The following is a 19549-nucleotide window of genomic DNA, read 5'->3' as shown; positions in this document are numbered from 1 at the left end:
GACATACCTCTTCTTGCTTCGCAGTTGGGTGATACGAACGCGGCGCCACGAGGGAAATGACGCCATCTGCTGAATAATTGTCCAATAAGAGGTGAGTTGGAAGAAAAACCCGCCACCTGAGATCTTCATTGGCCTCGCTCACTTTGTGCCCAACAGCGGCGCGTCCCTATTGGTTGAGCGGGCTTCCTTGTCTGTAATGACGCGGCAGGAAGCCCTGCCCGGATACGTGCCGGAGAGCTGTAAACCAAACCCTATTCAAAAAATCTTCAATTATTTGACATCGTTTATTGACAGGACAATAAACTCTATTAAAAGCAGTTTAGAAAACATGCACATTACTTTAATATTTGCTCACAAAGCAGAAGTCATCATAAAAAGTGCAACATTAACACCGGTTTACCACTGTGTGTCAATGACAATAACTGGAAAGAGAGGTCAAACACAGAACTAAAGTTTAATTTGTGTTATTAAAAGCTCTCCTTTATAAATGACAGGTATGCCGAAGGTTAATGATGATATCCTGACGCAGCTTAATGATCCTATTTTTTTTCCATCACATAAATAACTCGACTAAGACCGCTGTAAACACTGAGTAGACATGTTTCTAAATTAGGTTCCGTGGTGCCCGCTTCTATACGTGAGACGTCACGTATCGGAGCTTGTGTTGAAGCAGGCACCACAACAAAACGCTCCACTGAAGTTTTTAAAGACTCAGACGGTCAGTGAAGGAGCCGATCTGAGACCTGAGGGCGGAGGTCAGGCGGTAAACACACCGTTAAAAAGCATCACCGAGACTAACGGAAGGGTTAGCTGAAGACGCTCGGTGTTTGTGGCGCCGTTTGTAAAGAGACGAGGTGGGCGGGAACAACAGAGCTCTTACGTAACAGGAAGAGAGTGACGGCAGAGCCATATATGTCATGTTCCTCTGTGGAGGTTATTTCTAAACACATGCAGAGATGGCTGCTGCTCTGTTCAAGTTTACAGCTCATCATATTCATATTGAGCTGATCTTAACACTTCATCAAAGTAAATAACGTTTGATTGTTGTATAAATAAAGCTCATAATCTAATATCCATGTCTTTTCACCTTCTCATGTACTTGTTATTTTGTCTACCAGTGTTTCACAGACTCATGTTTATTTACAGGTAACAATCAGCTGACCATCAGAAGGAAAAACACACACACACAAACTGTTCTTTAAGTTTTTATTCTCAAAGCTGAAATCCATCAAACCAAAAGAAAAACAAGCACAAGAATGTGCATGAACTATAAAACATAAAAAAGGTTTTAGATGAAGAGTGGGTGTGTGTGTATGTGGGGGGGGGGGGGGGGGGGTCCAGTGCTGAATTTACATGTTGTCTTCATCCGAGTCATCCTCCTCCTCCAGAGAATCCTGAAACACACAAACATTGCCGTCAGCTGACTGAAGCTGGGTGTGTTAGTTACACCGTGTTCTCAGAACGCTAGCGTCTGATATGGCGCATTGCTCGATTGCTGTGAACACTGCATCCATGATGCTCGCTGTTGACTCAAATCACAACACCAAGAGGCTCGTCAATAAACGGCTCGCTGCGAGGGGAATAACGTTTTTTTCAGGTGTTGACACAGGTCAACATCTCAATCATGATGTGGATATTATGAATGCACTACTATCTCCACTTTGTACAACAAGCTCTGCTGAGGGAGGAGAGAGTCAGTGCCTCGTAGAGCGCCCGTGTTCCTCGTCCGTGAACATGACCACAGAAATGAAAATAGAAACAGCGTGTTGACGTAAAAACGCTCTGCTTCTCTGGCAGGCTGATAGGACGCTCAAATAGGAAACAGTTGAATGAAGATGATTTTCTCACTGAGGCTCGCTCACGTTTCACGCTGTTAGGTCAATAAAAAAAGGTTAAAACACTTTTTGATACCACGTGTTTGAAAACGTTGTGATAACCGAACTTATAGGGATTAGGCTAAACAACGTTACAAGTTGTGTGCAGCAGGCCGGTAAGAGTGAGTAACCATGGTGACTGTCTGTCTGTCAATCAACGATGTCCCGGCCCCTCTATGAATTAAACTCTTCTGTCAGTAAAACTTACTTTGATCATGTGTCACAGAATGAACACATTCTGTATTATATATAAACAAAACTAAAGTTAGTCAGCTGTAGGAACTCTGCAGGGCTAAAATAGAACAGAAACACAAGAACTCAAAGTCTACATGTTTTTAAATGAATGCATCACTGCGTGAAAATGTTCCTGATGAACATAAAAAGAGGACACATTAATTCATAATTTCAAAGTGATGCAGAAAACCTTTAAATTGTGCATAAATATTGATCAAATCGAGGGAAAGACGTTTCTGATGCTAAAAATGTTCTGGGTGGGAGACCTCACAACCTCCTACAAACATGTTTTTCAAATAGATTAAACTTGTCAGCTCAGTTTTTGTGCATCTAAAAACATTATATAGGGAAATAAGTTTGGTTGAACTGGTCAGTAACTTGCAAATTAGTCTTTAGATCAATATGGAATTTTTTTTGATAAAATCATGATCTTGCCAGAAAAGAAATAGTGATATAATATTTTTTTCCATATCGCCCACCTCTACTGCACACCTTCTACACCATGCCAATGTTTTTGTACGCTTCAGACAGCATGCAGTCTGTCTGCTGTTTTAAACAATTAACATAACAAATCACACAATGCTGGATCTCTAGGACTTCTATTTGTTTTTGCCGTGGTAACAAACAGGTATCAATATCATTAGATGTGTACTTGCATGAAAGTTTACAATAGTGTGTCTCACCTTGGCATATTTCTCAGCTTCCTCTCGGACGTCTTTGGGTACCAGCACATGTCGTCCATTCGTGACTGAGGAGAGGAGATGGACAGGAGGAGACATTTAGGTGTTACCATGACAACAAGAGCTTCATCATGAAGAGGTGACAGACCTGGATTAAACATAGTGCTACGTTTACCTGTTCAGGAGAGACCCAGCTCTAATCCTTACAATAACCATTCTGTGTGCTTGTTTATGTGAGTTCAGCTCTGTGATTGGTCAGACCGCAAAGAGGAAGTGACATCACAGGAGTTCAGTAGGCTGAGTGAAAGCTCGCTGACTGTGCCGATCAGAGAGAGTGATCTGTGGCCAGATTAGAGAAAAACATGTCTGTTGATCTAAAGCAGGGGTCTCCAACCTTTTTTCATCTGAGAGCTACTTTCAAAAAATTAAAGTGGCCAAAGGCTACTTGCATCAAATCGCTTGCATTTATTTACATAGCTCAGCTAAATGAAGCTACTGTTTGTACATGTGTGAAATTGCAATAAGCCAATGCTTATCAATAATCTTAAATTCACATCAATGTCCAAGAAAAAATTAGTACTTCCTATTTGTTTTTAATGGGCCAAATATATGAATAGTGGGAAGAGGTGCATTTACCGTTGTCAGATTTTTATTTTTAACACAGTCGGTCAACCTATAGGCAAGCTACTAAAAACCTGCCCGCGAGCAACCCTTTGGAGAACCCTGATCTAAAGAAAAGCTGCCTCTCCTTAACCCTAACCATCACCATGGAAACAGATTCTGGACTTATGGTAAGAGTTTTGTCTTTGAATCAGCTGTGAAGTGATGTCATTCACTCCTGTGACAAGATGTGAAGTAAAAAAAACAACCTGGAAGTAGCGTACGAAGAATCAGAGTCGTCTACACAACACTATAATGATAATATCTGTCTTTCTATCAATGCTACGTGTAGTTGAACAGAATCACAATCTGAACTAAAGAGTGGAGAAGAACATACTGGAGAACAGGAAACATGCAGCAGCAGGTTCATTAGAGCACAGAGATGGTAGAGGTGGCGTGCAGACAGTCTATGGTCATGCAGCGATCACAGGGAATAAACGTAACCACCCCCTCCCACTCGCTCCAGGTGAATTCTCCTGATTATATCCTGCTGCGTTCTCACATCAGCTCACTCTGACTTTCTGCAGAATAAATACGAGGAGGCTGGAGGAGAAACTCAAACATTCAGCTGTTTGTGTTCACACATCGCGCTCAGCATGAAAACATTCAGGAGTTTAGTGCCAGAGTGAACACAGTATGTCAGCTTTCATTTGTTTGAATGATCTAGTCAGTTTGTTCATTAATCACTTGAACTAGTTTCACACTTCCTCCTTAAGAATAAATATGTATTACATGATCAAAAAACTCTGACTCTGGGGCGCACTGGTGGCGCAATGGTTAGGGCGCGCTCCATGTATGAAGGCTATCGTCTCGAGCGGGAGGCCCAGGTTCGCTTCCACCCGTGGCCCCTTCCGCATGTCATTCCCCACTCTCTCTCCCTGGTTTCCGACTCTATCCACTGTCCTGTCTCTGCATTAAAAAAAAGGGGCACAAAAGCCCAAAAATAAATCTTAAAAAAAAAAAGAAACCTCTGGCACCATGAATGCCTAGTGGTTAGCTTGCCCAACATCACACAGACACACAGACAGGTAAACAAGACACACAGCTCACCCTCTCCGACCCAGCTGAGCTCCAACTCGAAGGCTTTGTCCTTCACCTCATCATGAACGATGTAGATTCTGAAGAAAGAGAAGAGACGGAGAGTTAATCAGACAGAGGAAAGACAGAACAGACACAGACAAACAGAAAAAGGACATACAGAGGACAGACAGTAAAAAGAGTAAAAAGAAAGACAGGTGAGACAGTGAGACATCAGTAGAAGTATAAATTAAGAAGTATGTCAGAGTTTAAAGACTGTGTCAAAGTTACTTCAGGAGTTTATTATGAAACTCTTCCTATGATCCACTTCCTTTACAGCTACATTAACACTGTGAATACACAGAGTTACCTTAAACACTATTCACTGTCTTCAAACACATCCTGTTCTCACATCAGTGTTACACCACAGAGAGACTGGAACTGAACAACTCAATCCAGCACACATCTTTACATCGAGCACTAACTGGAGTTCAGTCCTGAGGCTGATCATGTGACTCTCTACAGACTGAGGTGAAGACATGATGTCCAATCAGAGCAGTATCATTACTTAACAGTCTTTATCATCTCTACTTTATGTCACAAGTCTGCTCTCTGTCTGTTTTTATATGATGGGAGAGAGAGCGAGAGAGGGAGACAGAGACACAGAGAGAGGGAGAGAGAGATAGAGGATTGGAGTCTGGCTTCTGGACTCCTTTATAGAACCCATTTTTCTGTATGGTTGTGAGATCTGGGGTCCTCTTGCACACTAAGATTTTTCTAAATGGGACAAACACCAAATTGAGACTCTGCATGCAGAATTCTGCAAATCCATCATCCGTGTCCAACGGAAAACCCCAAATAATGCACGCAGAGCAGAATTAGGATGATACCCTTTAATCATCAAAATTCAAAAGAGAGCTTTTAAATTTTATAACCATTTAAAAGAAAGTGACCCTGACACGCTCCATTACAAAGCCCTGACCTCCAGAGAGTCTTCAGAGAGCTGCCCCCTCAGACACCTGGTTCTGGGACTGTACTCCCAAGCAGAGCCCTCAGACAGAAACCCAATCAGAATTAACCAAAGTATTAAAAAACAAAAAGAAAACTATTTAACACATTGGACAGAATCAACCAAAAAACAAAGTAAATTAGAATGTTATCTGACCCTAAATAGAGATAACACAGTGGCAGAATATCTGAGCACTGTGACTGATCCAAAGCTGAGGAAATCTTTGACCACGTACAGACTCAGTGAACACGGCCTCGCCATCGAGAGAGGACGCCATCGACAGACCTGGCTCCCCAAAGAGGACAGAGTCTGCACCCACTGCACCCAGCATGAGGTGGAGACAGAGCTCCACTTTTTAACCACCTTGTCCTCTGTATCAGGACATCAGAGACACATTCTTCCCACTCATCACAAACACACACAAAGGATTTCACTTATTGGACGACGAGCACAAACTAGTGTACCTGCTGGCTGAGGTACAACAGTGTGCAAACATTGCAGCACATTATGTGAACTGCTGCGACCAGAAGAGAGCGTCCAACAGCTCCAAACCCCCGTGAACAAAACATACATTCCATCTGTAAATAACTGTACATACACACACCACAGAGCTGTACATACACCTTTAGTCTTTAAAAAGATAATCTCTTCAAATCATATGTATATTTTGTATTTCTGTAAGTAATCTGAAATAATCTGTATATATTTTAAAAAGATAAATGAAATTATTATTTATTTATTTTCATTCTTCTTATATTTAAAAAAACAAAACATAAACCTGCACAGCTCTGTTAGTTAAATATTTAATCTTTGGTGTTCTTTAATTGTACGTAATTTTTTGTTTTATTTTGACTTAAGCATTAGCAATGTTAAAGTATGTTTTCCAATAAAGCCCTTTGAATTGAATTGAAAGCGAGAGAGAGCGAGAGAGAGCGAGAGAGAGCGAGAGAGAGCGTGCGAGAGCGAGAGCGAGAGAAACAGAGACAGAGAGAGCTCAATGCGAGTTTAAAGTTCCTGTATCCTGACGACACGATGCTGCTCTGATGTGTGAAGTCGTGACTGAGAGTGTCAACATTCAGCAGCAGAGTGAGGCGGTATCTCGACCACAAACATCTGGACTGATGTCAAGTTCAGTCATTTGTTCAAATGTTCCCTCACACAAACTAAAGAAGTCACTCACATGTTACGGAGAGCTTCACTACTCGTCAATAAGGAGATGCATGAGAGACGCTCGCTGACACAGACAGGATGTCAGGCGGAGCTGCTGCTAACGTTCATGTCATGACCAATCAGAGACTGATTAACATTTGAAGAATAAATTCAGACACTGAGATAGAGAGGGCGGTCAGGCAGACCATTTGATGGATTCCATCTGAGTTTCATACATTTCTAGAGATCCAAACAGTACCAGCATTCAGCTAAGTCATACTGAGATCTGATTTCAGGTCCGTACAGCCTGGCCCTGACCGTCAGCTTTGAGCTCAAACCTGCAGGCTGCCGTTTCATTTGTCCAGAGAGAGAAACGTTCATAATCAGTCTCAACACTAATTCATCACACTGTGATATAAAGGTGGCTTTATCATCCAGATATGTGTTCAGTGTTAATAAAGGTTACAGTGTTGTTGTTTACTCACATTTTGGCGACCTCTTTGACCAGCTCCCTGCACGTCATCTCCTTCATCTATGCACACGCACAGCAGAGGAAATAAACACACACAGGGTTTGATTTCCACATCTTACATCATCATGTGCGGTAAAATCTGTTGTATCAGACACAGTTTAAATACTTATTCATTCATCTAAAGAGTGCGCAGCTTCCTAAATACCTGTATGAATAACACACCAGTGTAAAATGCTCAGACATGCACTGTTACTACAGCAAGTGCAGCCGCCATCATGACACCATCTGACGCCATTACCCCTTTTTCATTGTGTATTGCAAGATTTGCTGGGATACATGGCAACGCAGACCAGGCTGGCAGCGACACTTTTTTGTGTGTACACCCTATGTACAGAGGATGTAGTCCTCAAAGCGGGCAGCCTAGGTTTGAATCCGCCACAGGAAGAATATCAAACTTTTTAAACTGTTTATCATAAAGATGCAGGTTGTTTAAATTTGATTGGTTAAGGTTCAGACTCACCTGAAGCTTCTCGATTTCCGTCTTTGCTGCTTGTTTTGCTTTCCCAATGGAACAGCCCCAGTAACCCTGAAAACACACACACACACACACACATTCATGACTTTACTTTAGTTTGAAACACTAATATTGAAATAATAAAAACACTAATAATGCAAGACCTGCTGTATCTTCCTGCTCGGTCACTGTGAGAAACATGTCTGAACTAAAGTTTACAAACACCATCAGTGTGAAAACTGACACCTTAGACAGACAACTGAAGAAGCCTGACATGCTAAACACGCTAGGTGTAACCATCGTTCCAGAGCTATTGGGAGTGATCGAACAAAACTTACATCAACCATATTTCTCTGAATAAGTCAGGATTTCTTAACTTGCTGTGATGTAACACCCCTTTGCTCTGACATAATTGTGTAGTATCACATCACCATGACAACACCCTGGGTATAAACATGTGTGTGTGGTGACTCACGTATGAAATGCCTGACGGGTCGACCATGTAGAGCTGAGGACCGTCGTCTTTGTCATAGGAGCCCAGGATGAAACTATGGACAAAAAACAAAACCATCACCATCATCATCACCATCATCATGAACAGAGCGAAAGACTGAACACTGCATCATCAACACTTCTCCTCTGCAGTCTGTTTATAATAAGGAGGAAGAGTATAATCAAGCCCTCCTCTTCCTCCCTGATCCGACGACTCATCTCTTCAAACATAAACAATATATATATATATATATATATATATATATATATAGAGAGAGTAATATATCATTAAGTAAGGTCTTTTACCTGCTTTTGGTAAAGTGTCTCGAGATAACACTCATGATGAGTTGATGCTATACAAAATAAAAATTGATTGACTGATTGAAACAGTCCCTGACCTCCTCCCTCAGTGTGTATCTGTATCTGTCAGCTGATGTCACAAACAAACATGTTTCAGACTCACCTGCAGCCAAACGGCCGCACGGCGCTGTAGAGTGTGTAGGCGTGGACGTACATCGCCACTCTTTCTGACAGGTGCTGCAAAAACAGGGGACACTGTTAGCTTAGCATCACACAAACTACAACAACAGGGGACACTGTTAGCTTAGCATCACACAAACTACAACAACAGGGGACACTGTTAGCTTAGCATCACACAAAGTACAACAGGGGGCACTGTTGACTTAGCATCACTCTCCTCTTTCACAGTGCATTATGTCATTCAGGGTCCTAACAAAACCCATAAAGACAAACCTTCAGGGGGATGTCGTGTCCATAGTTTGATCTGAAGCTGGACGCCTCTTCTCTGGCAACATCAGCGAGCGAGCGAGCATCAGCTAACAGACCCGCTACGGCCTAGAGAGAGAGAGAGAGAGAGAAAGTACAAATAAAAAATGTTTCTTAAATACCACAGAGTGAGACTCTGCAGTACAAACAGCTCTTTGATACACTCTGTTCTGATCATAGACACACTGGCTACGTTTACATGTGCACAATTTCTTCAATCTGATTGAAATCATTCCGATTTCACCGTTTACATGGACGCTAAATAAATGATCAGATTATGCCGTGCGTGTTCATGCATTGGCATTAAATCAGAATAAAACCATTCTGACATGCGCAGACTGGTCCCACCTTTCTTATCTGCCGGAAACATCAGAAGAAGAAGCTGACATTTCAGCCTGTGTTTGTAAACAATCAACACTGTCGCAAGCATAGCATCGGAAGAGTCTGCCAGGACCTTGCTTATTAATGTTCTAAAGGCTTTTACTGTCTAAAAGTGATCTTATTGGTTAGATTATTGAATTCAATATTATACTGACATTAACGATAAACTGTAAACATACAATAAATCAGAATTAGATTCTGCCACACTTGTCGGCATGACTTTAAAAAGAGACTGTAATAGTTCTTCTCAGTTATGAGTTCACTTTTATTCTTCTAACATTATAATTTGTCTCACCTCATGTTAAAAATATAGTTTTTTAGGCAGAGGTCAGTAAGTCAGTTTTAATGCTAGCGTGACAACATTAATATCATATGAATTGACAGTTTACAATGAATCTGTTGATATCAAAGATGTAGCTCGCTGGAAAAAGGTGCTAAATATCACTCCAATAGGGACTCATTTTTACCACGATGTAATATGTTTTAATAGGGTCGTATGAAATCGTACCTATGAAAAGAGATTAATAAAATACATTTATAGGATACTTAAAACACAAATATAATCCCAACGAGACTGGTCGGAGAGGGTAGAGCTCGCCGATCAAGAGTGGAGACAAAACTTTTGAATGACACGGCAATCATTCATGACGTTATGCACTCTGATGGAGAGGTATATGGAAAGACGTCACTTCATGTGGGGCAGACATGCGCAGTAAAGATCATTTTATTCCAGTCATGCAGACACGATCAGATCGAGCTGTACATGGATCTTGATCCGAACAACGATCGGCATAAACCACCCCTCTCTTAGAATGAAAATTTATTTTGACTGACATGTTTACATGAAGCATTTTTATTCTGATCAGCCTTTTATTCCTATTATTTGTGTCCATGTAAACGCAGCCAGTGAGTGTGTTTACATGGAGCCACTTCTTTAGTTTGTCCACGCAGTTATGTTTCCAACGTGACCTGACTTGTTCCAATTTATGTGTTGGGAGACTCTCAGAAACCAAAGTAAGGCGTCTACATGCCGCAGTGTCCTGTTTTCTCCAGGTAGAAAAGTCCTGTTTCTCAAAACATTAAATCAGGACATGACATTTATATGAACAAAAACAGGATACTTATAAAACTCGATCAGAACCGGGATACTGAAGTCCAAGTAAACACAGTCAGTCACACATGAAGGTGAAATCATGCGATGCTCTCCTCTTCTTTGACAAAATGTTAAAACGTCAATAAAGTTAATTTAAAGACATGAAGTGATGTCATAGCATACTGTATTTTAAACCTGCTGTTTGGGCAGCAGCTACCACAGTTACCATGGTTATGACCTGACACTCAGAGCTTGATACCGCATGTTTTAAACAATACAACCTCTGTTATTTTAATGATCGATTGTATCAAAAAATTCTGAAGCTTTAATAAATCTACATCGGTGTCATCAGACAGATGTGTATGAGAGGAAGATAACCTCATACATTACAGACCAACCCCTTTACTCTCTCAGAACTGAAAGACTACTTTGGCAACGTTTCGGTACAAAAACAATGATAATGTGTGTTTGTGTGGTTACCATGCCGACGTGTCTGTCAATGTTGAAGATGCGTTTGTTGGAGCCCTCCTCGTACAGTTTGGAAAGCACAAGTTTCTCCACCCCGAACACAACACCATCCTTACAGCGGATCGCTATGGCCGTGCTGAACACACACACAAACACACACAGTTTTGGTGGGGTTTTTCTCCACAGGTAGGGACACCTGTCCTCCGCCGTCTACTCCATGTGTAGTTTTATATTCATCCTTATATGTGATTAAAAATGTATGGTATAAAGTATAAACATGCTGACCTGCTGTTCTCCACCGCCTTCATGGCGTACTCCACCTGAAACACTCGGCCATCTGGAGAGAAGGTGGAGGCTGACAGGTCATACTGCAACACACACACACACACGTTTAGTTTTTATATGGTGTTGTGAACTGCTGAGTCACTGAAGGACATTTCTAACCGAACGAATAATAATTACTATTCATATTTGTTGTTTGTATCTGCTTTAAAAAGAACAATAAAAACCATGAAAGGCTGCCGTGTTCCGTTTTGTTAATTTTAAAGTTCTCTTCATGAAAACTCGGACAGAAATCATGAACTACTTTCCATTAATTAATCATCAAAAGCTACAATAATTTTAAGACTGAGTTAACCTGGTTCATGTGCAGCTCTGTGAGAGTTTAAGATAAATAAATTTAAAGACTTAAATATTATAATGAACTTTACAGGTGATTTAAAGTGTCTCAAACTGACTATAAACTTGTTTTAATGTGTAATTTTAGTAAATTCATGTCATACTCATGATTGTTGCTGCTGGTGTTCCACCTGTATCTGCTATTTTATCTGACTTAAATATACTTGTTGGATCTAAAGAAACCCCGAAAGAATTAAGACTAATCAGTATTTAATTAAATATGTTTAATGTTTGTGTTCAGAGTCTGGACTTAGGCTGACACGCAGAACATCTTAAATCAGTCTTTTTCTGAAGGGGCTTCGGCATGTTCCGTTGTTAACACCTCAATTACAGTTATATTTCCACATTGACTGATTATGTAAAGAAACATAAACATCAATTAATATAAATTGAATTAGTTTAACATGTTTCTCAGTAAACTGAACTTTTAGTTAAATATAATTTAAAGTGTAGGCTGAATACTTTCTGTTTCAGTTTAGCTTCTGTTAGCAGGCCTCGATGTGACTCAGCAGGCTAACGAGCTAGCATGCGGGCTACAAGTTCTATGGAATTAGGAGATATTGTGAATAAATGATGATTATTTTGATATTAAAGGCATTAAACTTTGACACAAAAAAGGGTACGATGACAGTTAAAGAGCAGCTTCGGTTTAAAAAAGCAAAGAAACACTTACCCCGGTCCCGATTGAGCTCATTTTAACTCTGTCTGTGTAGCCGGACGACGGTTATCACAACACTGCTGCGCATGCGTCAAATTACACTGTCATTCATTACACGCGCTTCCGGCTGCTGCCTTCAAAATAAAAGAATCAGTGACGATTTGTTTCTCATAAACAGACTTACAGTGATGTTTGATGTGATGAAAGTATGGATGAAAGCAAGAGCTAAATTACTTTGATTATTTAGAGATGTGAAGGATTGTTTCAAATCACCAAACACTTGATACATCTTTGATTTAAATTAGAATATTTGTTTTTTGGAACTTAGTTTTTATTTCAATTTCATCAATAATCTTCACATTTTGTTTGTAAACATATAGATACAGCTGTTAATAACAAAGTAAATAAAATAAAGATGCAGATATAACTTCCCTCTCTCTTAAAGTGTAAAACTTGTGATAAAGTTAATAAGAAACATAAACGGGGGGTGAGAGGGATTTGTGTGTGTGTGTGTGTGTATTGTAGCATTTGAACTTTCGTGTAATAATAGTAAAAAATCTAATCATATTAACACCTGTTTGGACAGCCGTTATTCAGTAATTTATTGTTTTAAATGATCACAAACTGCAGACATACTTCCTGCACTCTGTCTTAGTTGCACTAATATGTTTTCATCCAAATAAGAATGTTAAGTTCTGTTGATCAGGATTTATTTGATGTCCTGCATGTCCTCCAGGCTGAAGAGGTGAAGGCCATTCGGGGTGCGGCGTTGACATGTTTGACATCACATCCTGTTTACATTCAACACGACATCCCCACTGCTTCTGAAGAGACGTTTAGTATGAAACGTTTAAAAAAATCATGTCAAGTCTGAACCTTGAACTTGGAGAACATTTCAACAGCCTTCATGATGCACACATGTATATGAAGTGACCCTGCCCCCCACCCCTCCCCTTCCAATCAGATGTCTCTGTTCTCCCAGTAAAGTGTGACACAGAGTTGTTTAAGAAAAGTGTCCGTAAAGTTTTATTCAGTCTCAGTATGACCAGGTGATTACAGACCTGCTGAAGATTAAACAAATGTGATTTCAGAATCATCTCTTTTTTTTCCTCTATTCGTTGAATCAGAAATGGAAGCTTTGGTCACATAAGAGTGAAAAAACATTCGTGTACAGTGCACTTTAAAAAAGAACCAAACAAAAACAAACAGTTTTCTTTACAGGAAATCAAACAGAGCGACAGAGCGACTGATCGACGTTAAGGCAAACAGAGCGACGCTCCTCCGCCGGCTGGAATGACAGACAACTCAAAGAAACACAGGCTACAGTTAGTGAGGAGGAGGGCGAGGAGGAGGATGATCAAGATTAGCGTTCATTAGTTAACTAATACAAACATATACAAGGCTGTTTATTTAGTGACATTACACTTTAATAAGAACAGGAACAAGAGCCCACTCAAAACAACGACACACACACACTGTCAGATAAGACAGAGAACTGAGGAGCAGGGGGAGGAGCAGAAGGAGCAAGAAGAGGAGGAGGATGAGGAAGAGGAGGAGGAGCAGAAGGAGGAGCAGTGACAGACACGTTAAGAGCTGAACCAGACTTCAGGACTGTTGAACTCTGAGTCACCGAGTCTTGGGGTCGTCATGACACCCGAAGTTTAGATTTTGATGATTCTAGTAAAAGAAATCTAATGATAGAGATACCTGTTTGTCACCAAGACAACAACAACAACAGAATGTAAACTGTACATATATATTATCAACATTTTGTTTCCAAAATGTTTTGTGTGCAATTTTTGTTAACAAGAAACAACTCATTACCCAGTATCAGTCTTCTGTCGTTGTTGCCATGGTAACGAACAGGCATCTATATCGTTGGATTTGGACTGTTATCATATCAAAGTTTAAATTCTGGTGTCCTGACACTCTAGAGGTTCAGATGGAGGGCAGCACAGACTTACGAAGACCTGTTCCTGCAGGAGCTGCACACCTGAGTGACGCTCAGACACCTGACCACTCAGCAAGTTAATCACTTCTAACGCAGCAGCACCCCCTAGTGGACATGTTTTTTTAATCATATGAACATCACTTAGGAGGAGCGTGCAGGACTAGTCCAGGTGAGATACAATAACCTGTACAGGTGCTGCAGGTGTGATACAATAACCTGTACAGGTGCTGCAGGTGAGATACAATAACCTGTACAGGTGCTGCAGGTGTGATACAATAACCTGTTCAGGTGCTGCAGGTGTGATACAATAACCTGTACAGGTGCTGCAGGTGAGATACAATAACCTGTACAGGTGCTGCAGGTGTGATACAATAACCTGTACAGGTGCTGCAGGTGTGATACAATAACCTGTACAGGTGCTGCAGGTGTGATACAATAACCTGTACAGGTGCTGCAGGACGGGGGAGGAAGATGAAGATGAAGAGGACGGTGTCTGGATACTGATTAAGTCTTTTTTTAAGCCTCACTCTCTCTCTCTCTGGTCCACAACTTGCAGTGTTGATCGTCCATCCGCCTCGGCTCCGCCCCATGATGTGAGTGTACAGTTATAGGGGCGGGGCTGTAGCAAAGGGGCATGTGTCTAGTTGGATGTAGGCGGGTTCGCACAGTTAGGTGTTCCCTTTCAGGACACCCAGACAGCTCTGCAGCAGCTGGAGGTTTCCCTGCCGGAAAGAGGGGCGGAGTCAGACACATTTACAGAGGAAAGAGGGGCGGAGTCAGACACAGGTACACATGTTCATAAAGAGAATAAGGTGTATGGCAGTGATTGGTTACCTTGGCGTGTTTGAGCTCCAGCTCGGCGAGCTCCACCAGGTTCTTCCTGAAAGCCGCAACTCGTCTCGTCTTGAAGTCAATGAGCTCTGAGTTAGAACAGAACCATGTTAGATAACACTCTGTGTTTGTGTGTGTGTAATCTACAGCTGTCTCAGGATCAGGTGTTAACGTTTCAACCTGGGCTCAGACTGGATTTATGCGGGGAAGGTGAAACTTATGTTTTTAGGTGTGAAGGGGACTCGAGGGGACACGGGGACTCGGGGGCTGACCTTGCTTGGCCGACTCGGAGATCTTTTCAAACTTGTGGCAGCAGAGCTGCTGGCTGGTCTCGGCCTGGAGGACGTCTCTGTTCTTGGCGCGAGCTTTGTCCAGAGCCTTGTTGGCGTTCTCGTAGTCGACCAGGGAACGGCTCCTCCGGTACAGTAGGTCCTGTTACAGGTCACAAACTTTAAAGGTCACCACACCAAACTCCTGCTGTGATTCAGACCTGAACACATGTAGACTAAAACAGTTGAGTGGTGTTAATGAACCACCAGATTTGAATAATCGATGGGGTTAAAAATACTCAAGCTTAAACAATATATCTGTTCTATAGGACAGGTGAGTAGGAGAGATTATTAAATACAAACTCCTGCACACTGTCTGAACTCTTCAAATATGCCAACAATGTAGTGTGCCTGTGTGTGTGTGTGTGTTTTCAAAGAGAGTGAGAGATCTAACACACCAACGAGCTCCTCCTCTCTGCATCGCCCCTCATTTCTCTAAATGTTTTTAAATGTATTGTTTTATTTATAAAGTTGGCTGGAACAGAGAGCGTTGTGTATATTTCAGACAAATATGTGAAAATCACATTTTCTGTATCACATTAAAAGTTGCAAAAAAAAGTCAAGGGTCTAAATGATTTTCACTCTCTCTGTTTGTTAGGATGACTCATGATGCTTTCACTGTCAGTAGGAAATCACACCTTTGCAGCCTGTGACTCTCTCAGGTAATATTTGAGCAGGTCAGCCAGCTTCAGGTCTTCGTCTGCTGCAACTCGAGATTCAATCTTCTACAACACAACAAAGAGAGCCCCGGTGAGTTCTGATGGAGGAGCTTATCAGCTGATCAGAGCCGTAAACACAGAATCAAAGATCATCTATTCCCTACGAAGGAAGGGATCACACTTACCCTCGTTTTCTCAAACAGCTCAGACACTTTTAGGAAGAACCTGCAAAAGAAGAAACAGGAAGCATTTTATGAACAGGAAGTAATGTCATCATGGCCATCTGTTTGGCCTGAGCTGAATATAAACAGAGTGAAGGTGAGGCGTTCGTACTTGCAGACGTCTGTGGAGTCCTGTGTGCCTAACGTGTAAAGAGACGAGGCGATTCTGTTGATGTCGTCTGCAGCATCTGAGCACAAAAACACACTTTTTACATTTCGCAACCCTTCCCATAATGCACCTGGGCAGTGTCAGGCATGACTCGAACCTCCTCCAAACTCTTGTTGTGACTCACTTTTGTGCGAGCGAATCATTCTGTCAGATTTAGCCGAGGCGTCTTTGACTCGGTTGTGATATTCTAACAGAAACGTCTTCTCGTGCTCGAAGAAGTCGTCCACATCCTGAAAAACAAGCAAACAGGAAACGTTACGACTGACGTCACATTTCAGAGAAGAAGAAACATATCTTAGCTTTCAACTGAGATGTTTGTCACCTTGACTCCGGCCACCAGGACGCCATCAGCTGACTTCACCACGTTCTTAAAGAAATCCTCCAACTTCTCCTTCTTGTTCTTCCCTCGTACACTCAGCTGTGACAGCAGGGGTCAGAGGTCACACAACAACAGCAGCAGCATGGTACAGGTACACAGCATACAGGTAACAGATATGACAGGAAACACTACTCTGCACATCCTGTTCTGTTGTAGGACTGGTGTTGTGTCAGCAGGTGTGTGAGGAGACTGCAGGTGTGTGAGGTGTGTGAGGTGTCAGCAGGTGTGTGAGGCGTGTGAGGTGTGTGAGGCGTGTGAGGTGTGTGAGGCGTGTGAGGCGTGTGAGGCGTGTGAGGTGTGTGAGGCGTGTGAGGCGTGTGAGGCGTGTGAGGCGTGTGAGGCGTGTGAGGTGTGTGAGGTGTGTGAGGCGTGTGAGGTGTGTGAGGCGTGTGAGGTGTGTGAGGCGTGTGAGGTGTGTGAGGCGTGTCAGCAGGTGGGACTCACATCCTGGTTGTACTCCAGGAAGACATGGAAGTTGAGGTCTTTCCTGAGGACGGGGTGAGCAGCGACACGGCACAGGAAGACTTCGTGCATGGCGACGGTCTTCTTGAAGATGGCGAGGTACTCTCTGGAGAAACACACAGAAGTCAGCATGACACACACACACACACACCTGTGTGACACGGCTCAGGTGAACTTCATTAGTGAGTAACTCACGCCTCCAGCTCCTGCTTCATCTTAGTGAACTCCTCCTTAGTCATGGATCCCTCTCCCTCACCGAGCTTCTGCAGCTTCTCTCTGGATGCGTCAAAGTCCGGTCTGGGAGGGGCGGGGGGGATCTACACATCAACAACAACATAATTAATAACAACAGCAACAACAAATGACTTCTTACCCAGAGGAATGTGATTAGTGAATATTCAGGCAGGCAGGGACATTTCTTCAGTCCTTTGGGCGTCTCGTCAACATGAAAAGGTTACGATGACGTCTCTCACAGACACACTGCAGTGATTGATCATTCAAAATAAGAAATGATCAAACATTGGGTGTCTAGGACTTTATATCAAAGTTTTCAATTCTTGTATCGCAACAACACTAGTGCGTGTGTGCGTGCGTTCTTACAATGTAGCCAGCATAGTCTTCATTCTCAACAAACGAGTCGTGCAGCCAGATGAACTCTTCGTGCTGTCGGACCACCGAGAACTCGTTCTGCTTGAAGTTGGGGAGTGTGCTCTGTTCAAACAGGAAGTAGATCATCAGGTCAGCTGACTGATGGAACAAACATGTGACACTGACAAACACACACACCTCACCTTGGTGTGGACCGTAAACTTGACCTTGTCCCTCTCACTCAGAGCGTCTGAGATGTCGACCTGCAGCGTGGCGTCCGTTTGCAGATCCACATTCACCGCCCGTGGCTGCAGGAGGAGCAAAGAAACCCTAGTGTTTAAAACGGGTACTGCAGTCCAAATTCTAAACATTAGACAGAGATGATGCTCACGCAGGTTGCCATGTGGTGGACACTGAAGCTTCAGTGTTTATCCAGCTCTGCATCGGTCTGTAAACCTTTCTGTGTTCTAACCTCTCTCCATTTTTCAAAAGCATCTCCAATATTGATCCTAGTTTGAGCACGTTTCTGCTCGTGGAGCTTATTAGAAACATGCAGAGGCTTTTTAGGTCGGGTACAATCACTTCTATCTGAACCACTTCTCTTGACCGCTTCCATCGCTGCAACACCTGTTGACCTGATAACTGCTCTCATATCTGACAAACCAAGGGGCGTCCCAAACGGCCGTGTGGGGGTACCGCCTTAAAACCTCCTACCTTCTCTGGTCCAAACAAATCCAGAGCATTCAGGACCAGAATCTAAAGTTAGAAGGAGGACATACTGACTGCTGCATTGTTGTCAGAGAAGCCAGCACGTCAACATATCATGTTTCCTTAATGTCTGATCATATAGTAAGGTCACTTTATCATTTCAGTCACTACACATCTAACTGACTGGACCTTTAATGTGTGTGTGTGTGGTGTGTGGTGTGTGTGTGTGTGTGTGTGTGTGTGTGTGTGTGTGTGTGTCATGTGACAGCCTGATGGTCAGGCAGTAGCAGCTTATTAACAGCTCGTGATTAATCTGAACCCCACAGCTAGCCGTTAGCTCGGTTAGCTTTGAAGCTAGCGGCCTGTAACTCTGTAACTCTGATTGGCTGTCAGCTGATGAACCAGTTTAACTGAAATAAACAACGTTAGCATGTAGCTAATGTTAGCCAACACGGCTAACTTGGGGACCAAAGCTAATGCTAACAGCTACTTCACCCGAGCCGTACAGAACACAGAGTTGACAAGCACACACACAGGTAACACACACACACAGACACACAGACAGACAGGTGAGCAGGCAGCCAGGTAACACAGTGAGACTCACTCCCCGGTCCTCTTCGGAGAGAAAGTCAGGTCCGTCGTCCAGCCCTTCCTGCTGCGGGGACACAGAGCACACAGAGCCGTTAGACACACACACATACTCACCGTGACACACACAACCACACAGCGACACACACACAGCGCAGCACCGGCGGCTTCGGGACCCGTTACCGAGCAGATCACGGAAAAAAACAAGCGGCAGAGAGGAGAAAAGAGATAAACCCACCATCATGGCTGCGAACGGGTGGAGACAGGAAGTGCTGTGACGTCACCAAGGCAGGCCGATATCTGAAATAAAATTGAAAACAAGCAATTTTTACATTTAATCAACACTTAATTTTGTTTATATTGAAATTATTTTATTAAATCCAATGATTTTTTTCAGTTTAATTAAATGTAAATGTAAATGTAATGTAAGATATTTAATGAGACTTTATTTGATGATAGTATATATCTTTAGTTTAATTATTTTTTAGTGATTTTAGTT

At 42.4% G+C, this 19549-nt stretch overlaps 2 protein-coding genes across 2 annotated transcripts; both read right to left on the bottom strand.

The window, feature by feature from the left end:
• Nucleotides 1–1192: 1192 nt before the first annotated feature.
• psma3 (proteasome 20S subunit alpha 3) lies at nt 1193–12293 on the bottom strand. Its single transcript, XM_020653736.3, has 11 exons — nt 12181–12293; nt 11115–11197; nt 10842–10965; nt 8855–8956; nt 8565–8638; nt 8085–8157; nt 7616–7681; nt 7109–7155; nt 4499–4566; nt 2792–2856; nt 1193–1394 (listed from the first exon to the last, which is right to left on the bottom strand). The coding sequence occupies exons 1-11, from the start codon at nt 12199–12201 to the stop codon at nt 1350–1352; spliced, it is 768 nt and encodes a 255-aa protein (XP_020509392.1). The 5' UTR covers nt 12202–12293; the 3' UTR covers nt 1193–1349.
• An 871-nt stretch (nt 12294–13164) lies between these two features.
• snx6 (sorting nexin 6) lies at nt 13165–19338 on the bottom strand. Its single transcript, XM_020653733.3, has 14 exons — nt 19289–19338; nt 19067–19117; nt 17958–18062; nt 17767–17877; nt 17362–17483; nt 17149–17272; nt 16648–16743; nt 16450–16555; nt 16269–16344; nt 16121–16160; nt 15915–16001; nt 15220–15379; nt 14951–15036; nt 13165–14838 (listed from the first exon to the last, which is right to left on the bottom strand). Exons 1-14 carry the CDS (start codon nt 19292–19294, stop codon nt 14785–14787), a joined length of 1224 nt encoding a protein of 407 aa, XP_020509389.1. The 5' UTR covers nt 19295–19338; the 3' UTR covers nt 13165–14784.
• Between the last annotated feature and the right edge of the window lie 211 nt (nt 19339–19549).

The sequence above is a fragment of the Labrus bergylta genome, chromosome 18 (assembly GCF_963930695.1).
Source record: "Labrus bergylta chromosome 18, fLabBer1.1, whole genome shotgun sequence".
In the NCBI taxonomy this organism is placed as follows: Eukaryota; Metazoa; Chordata; class Actinopteri; order Labriformes; family Labridae; genus Labrus; species Labrus bergylta.
Note: the sequence above shows the minus strand (reverse complement) of the source record. Positions and strands in the feature narration are given on the sequence as shown.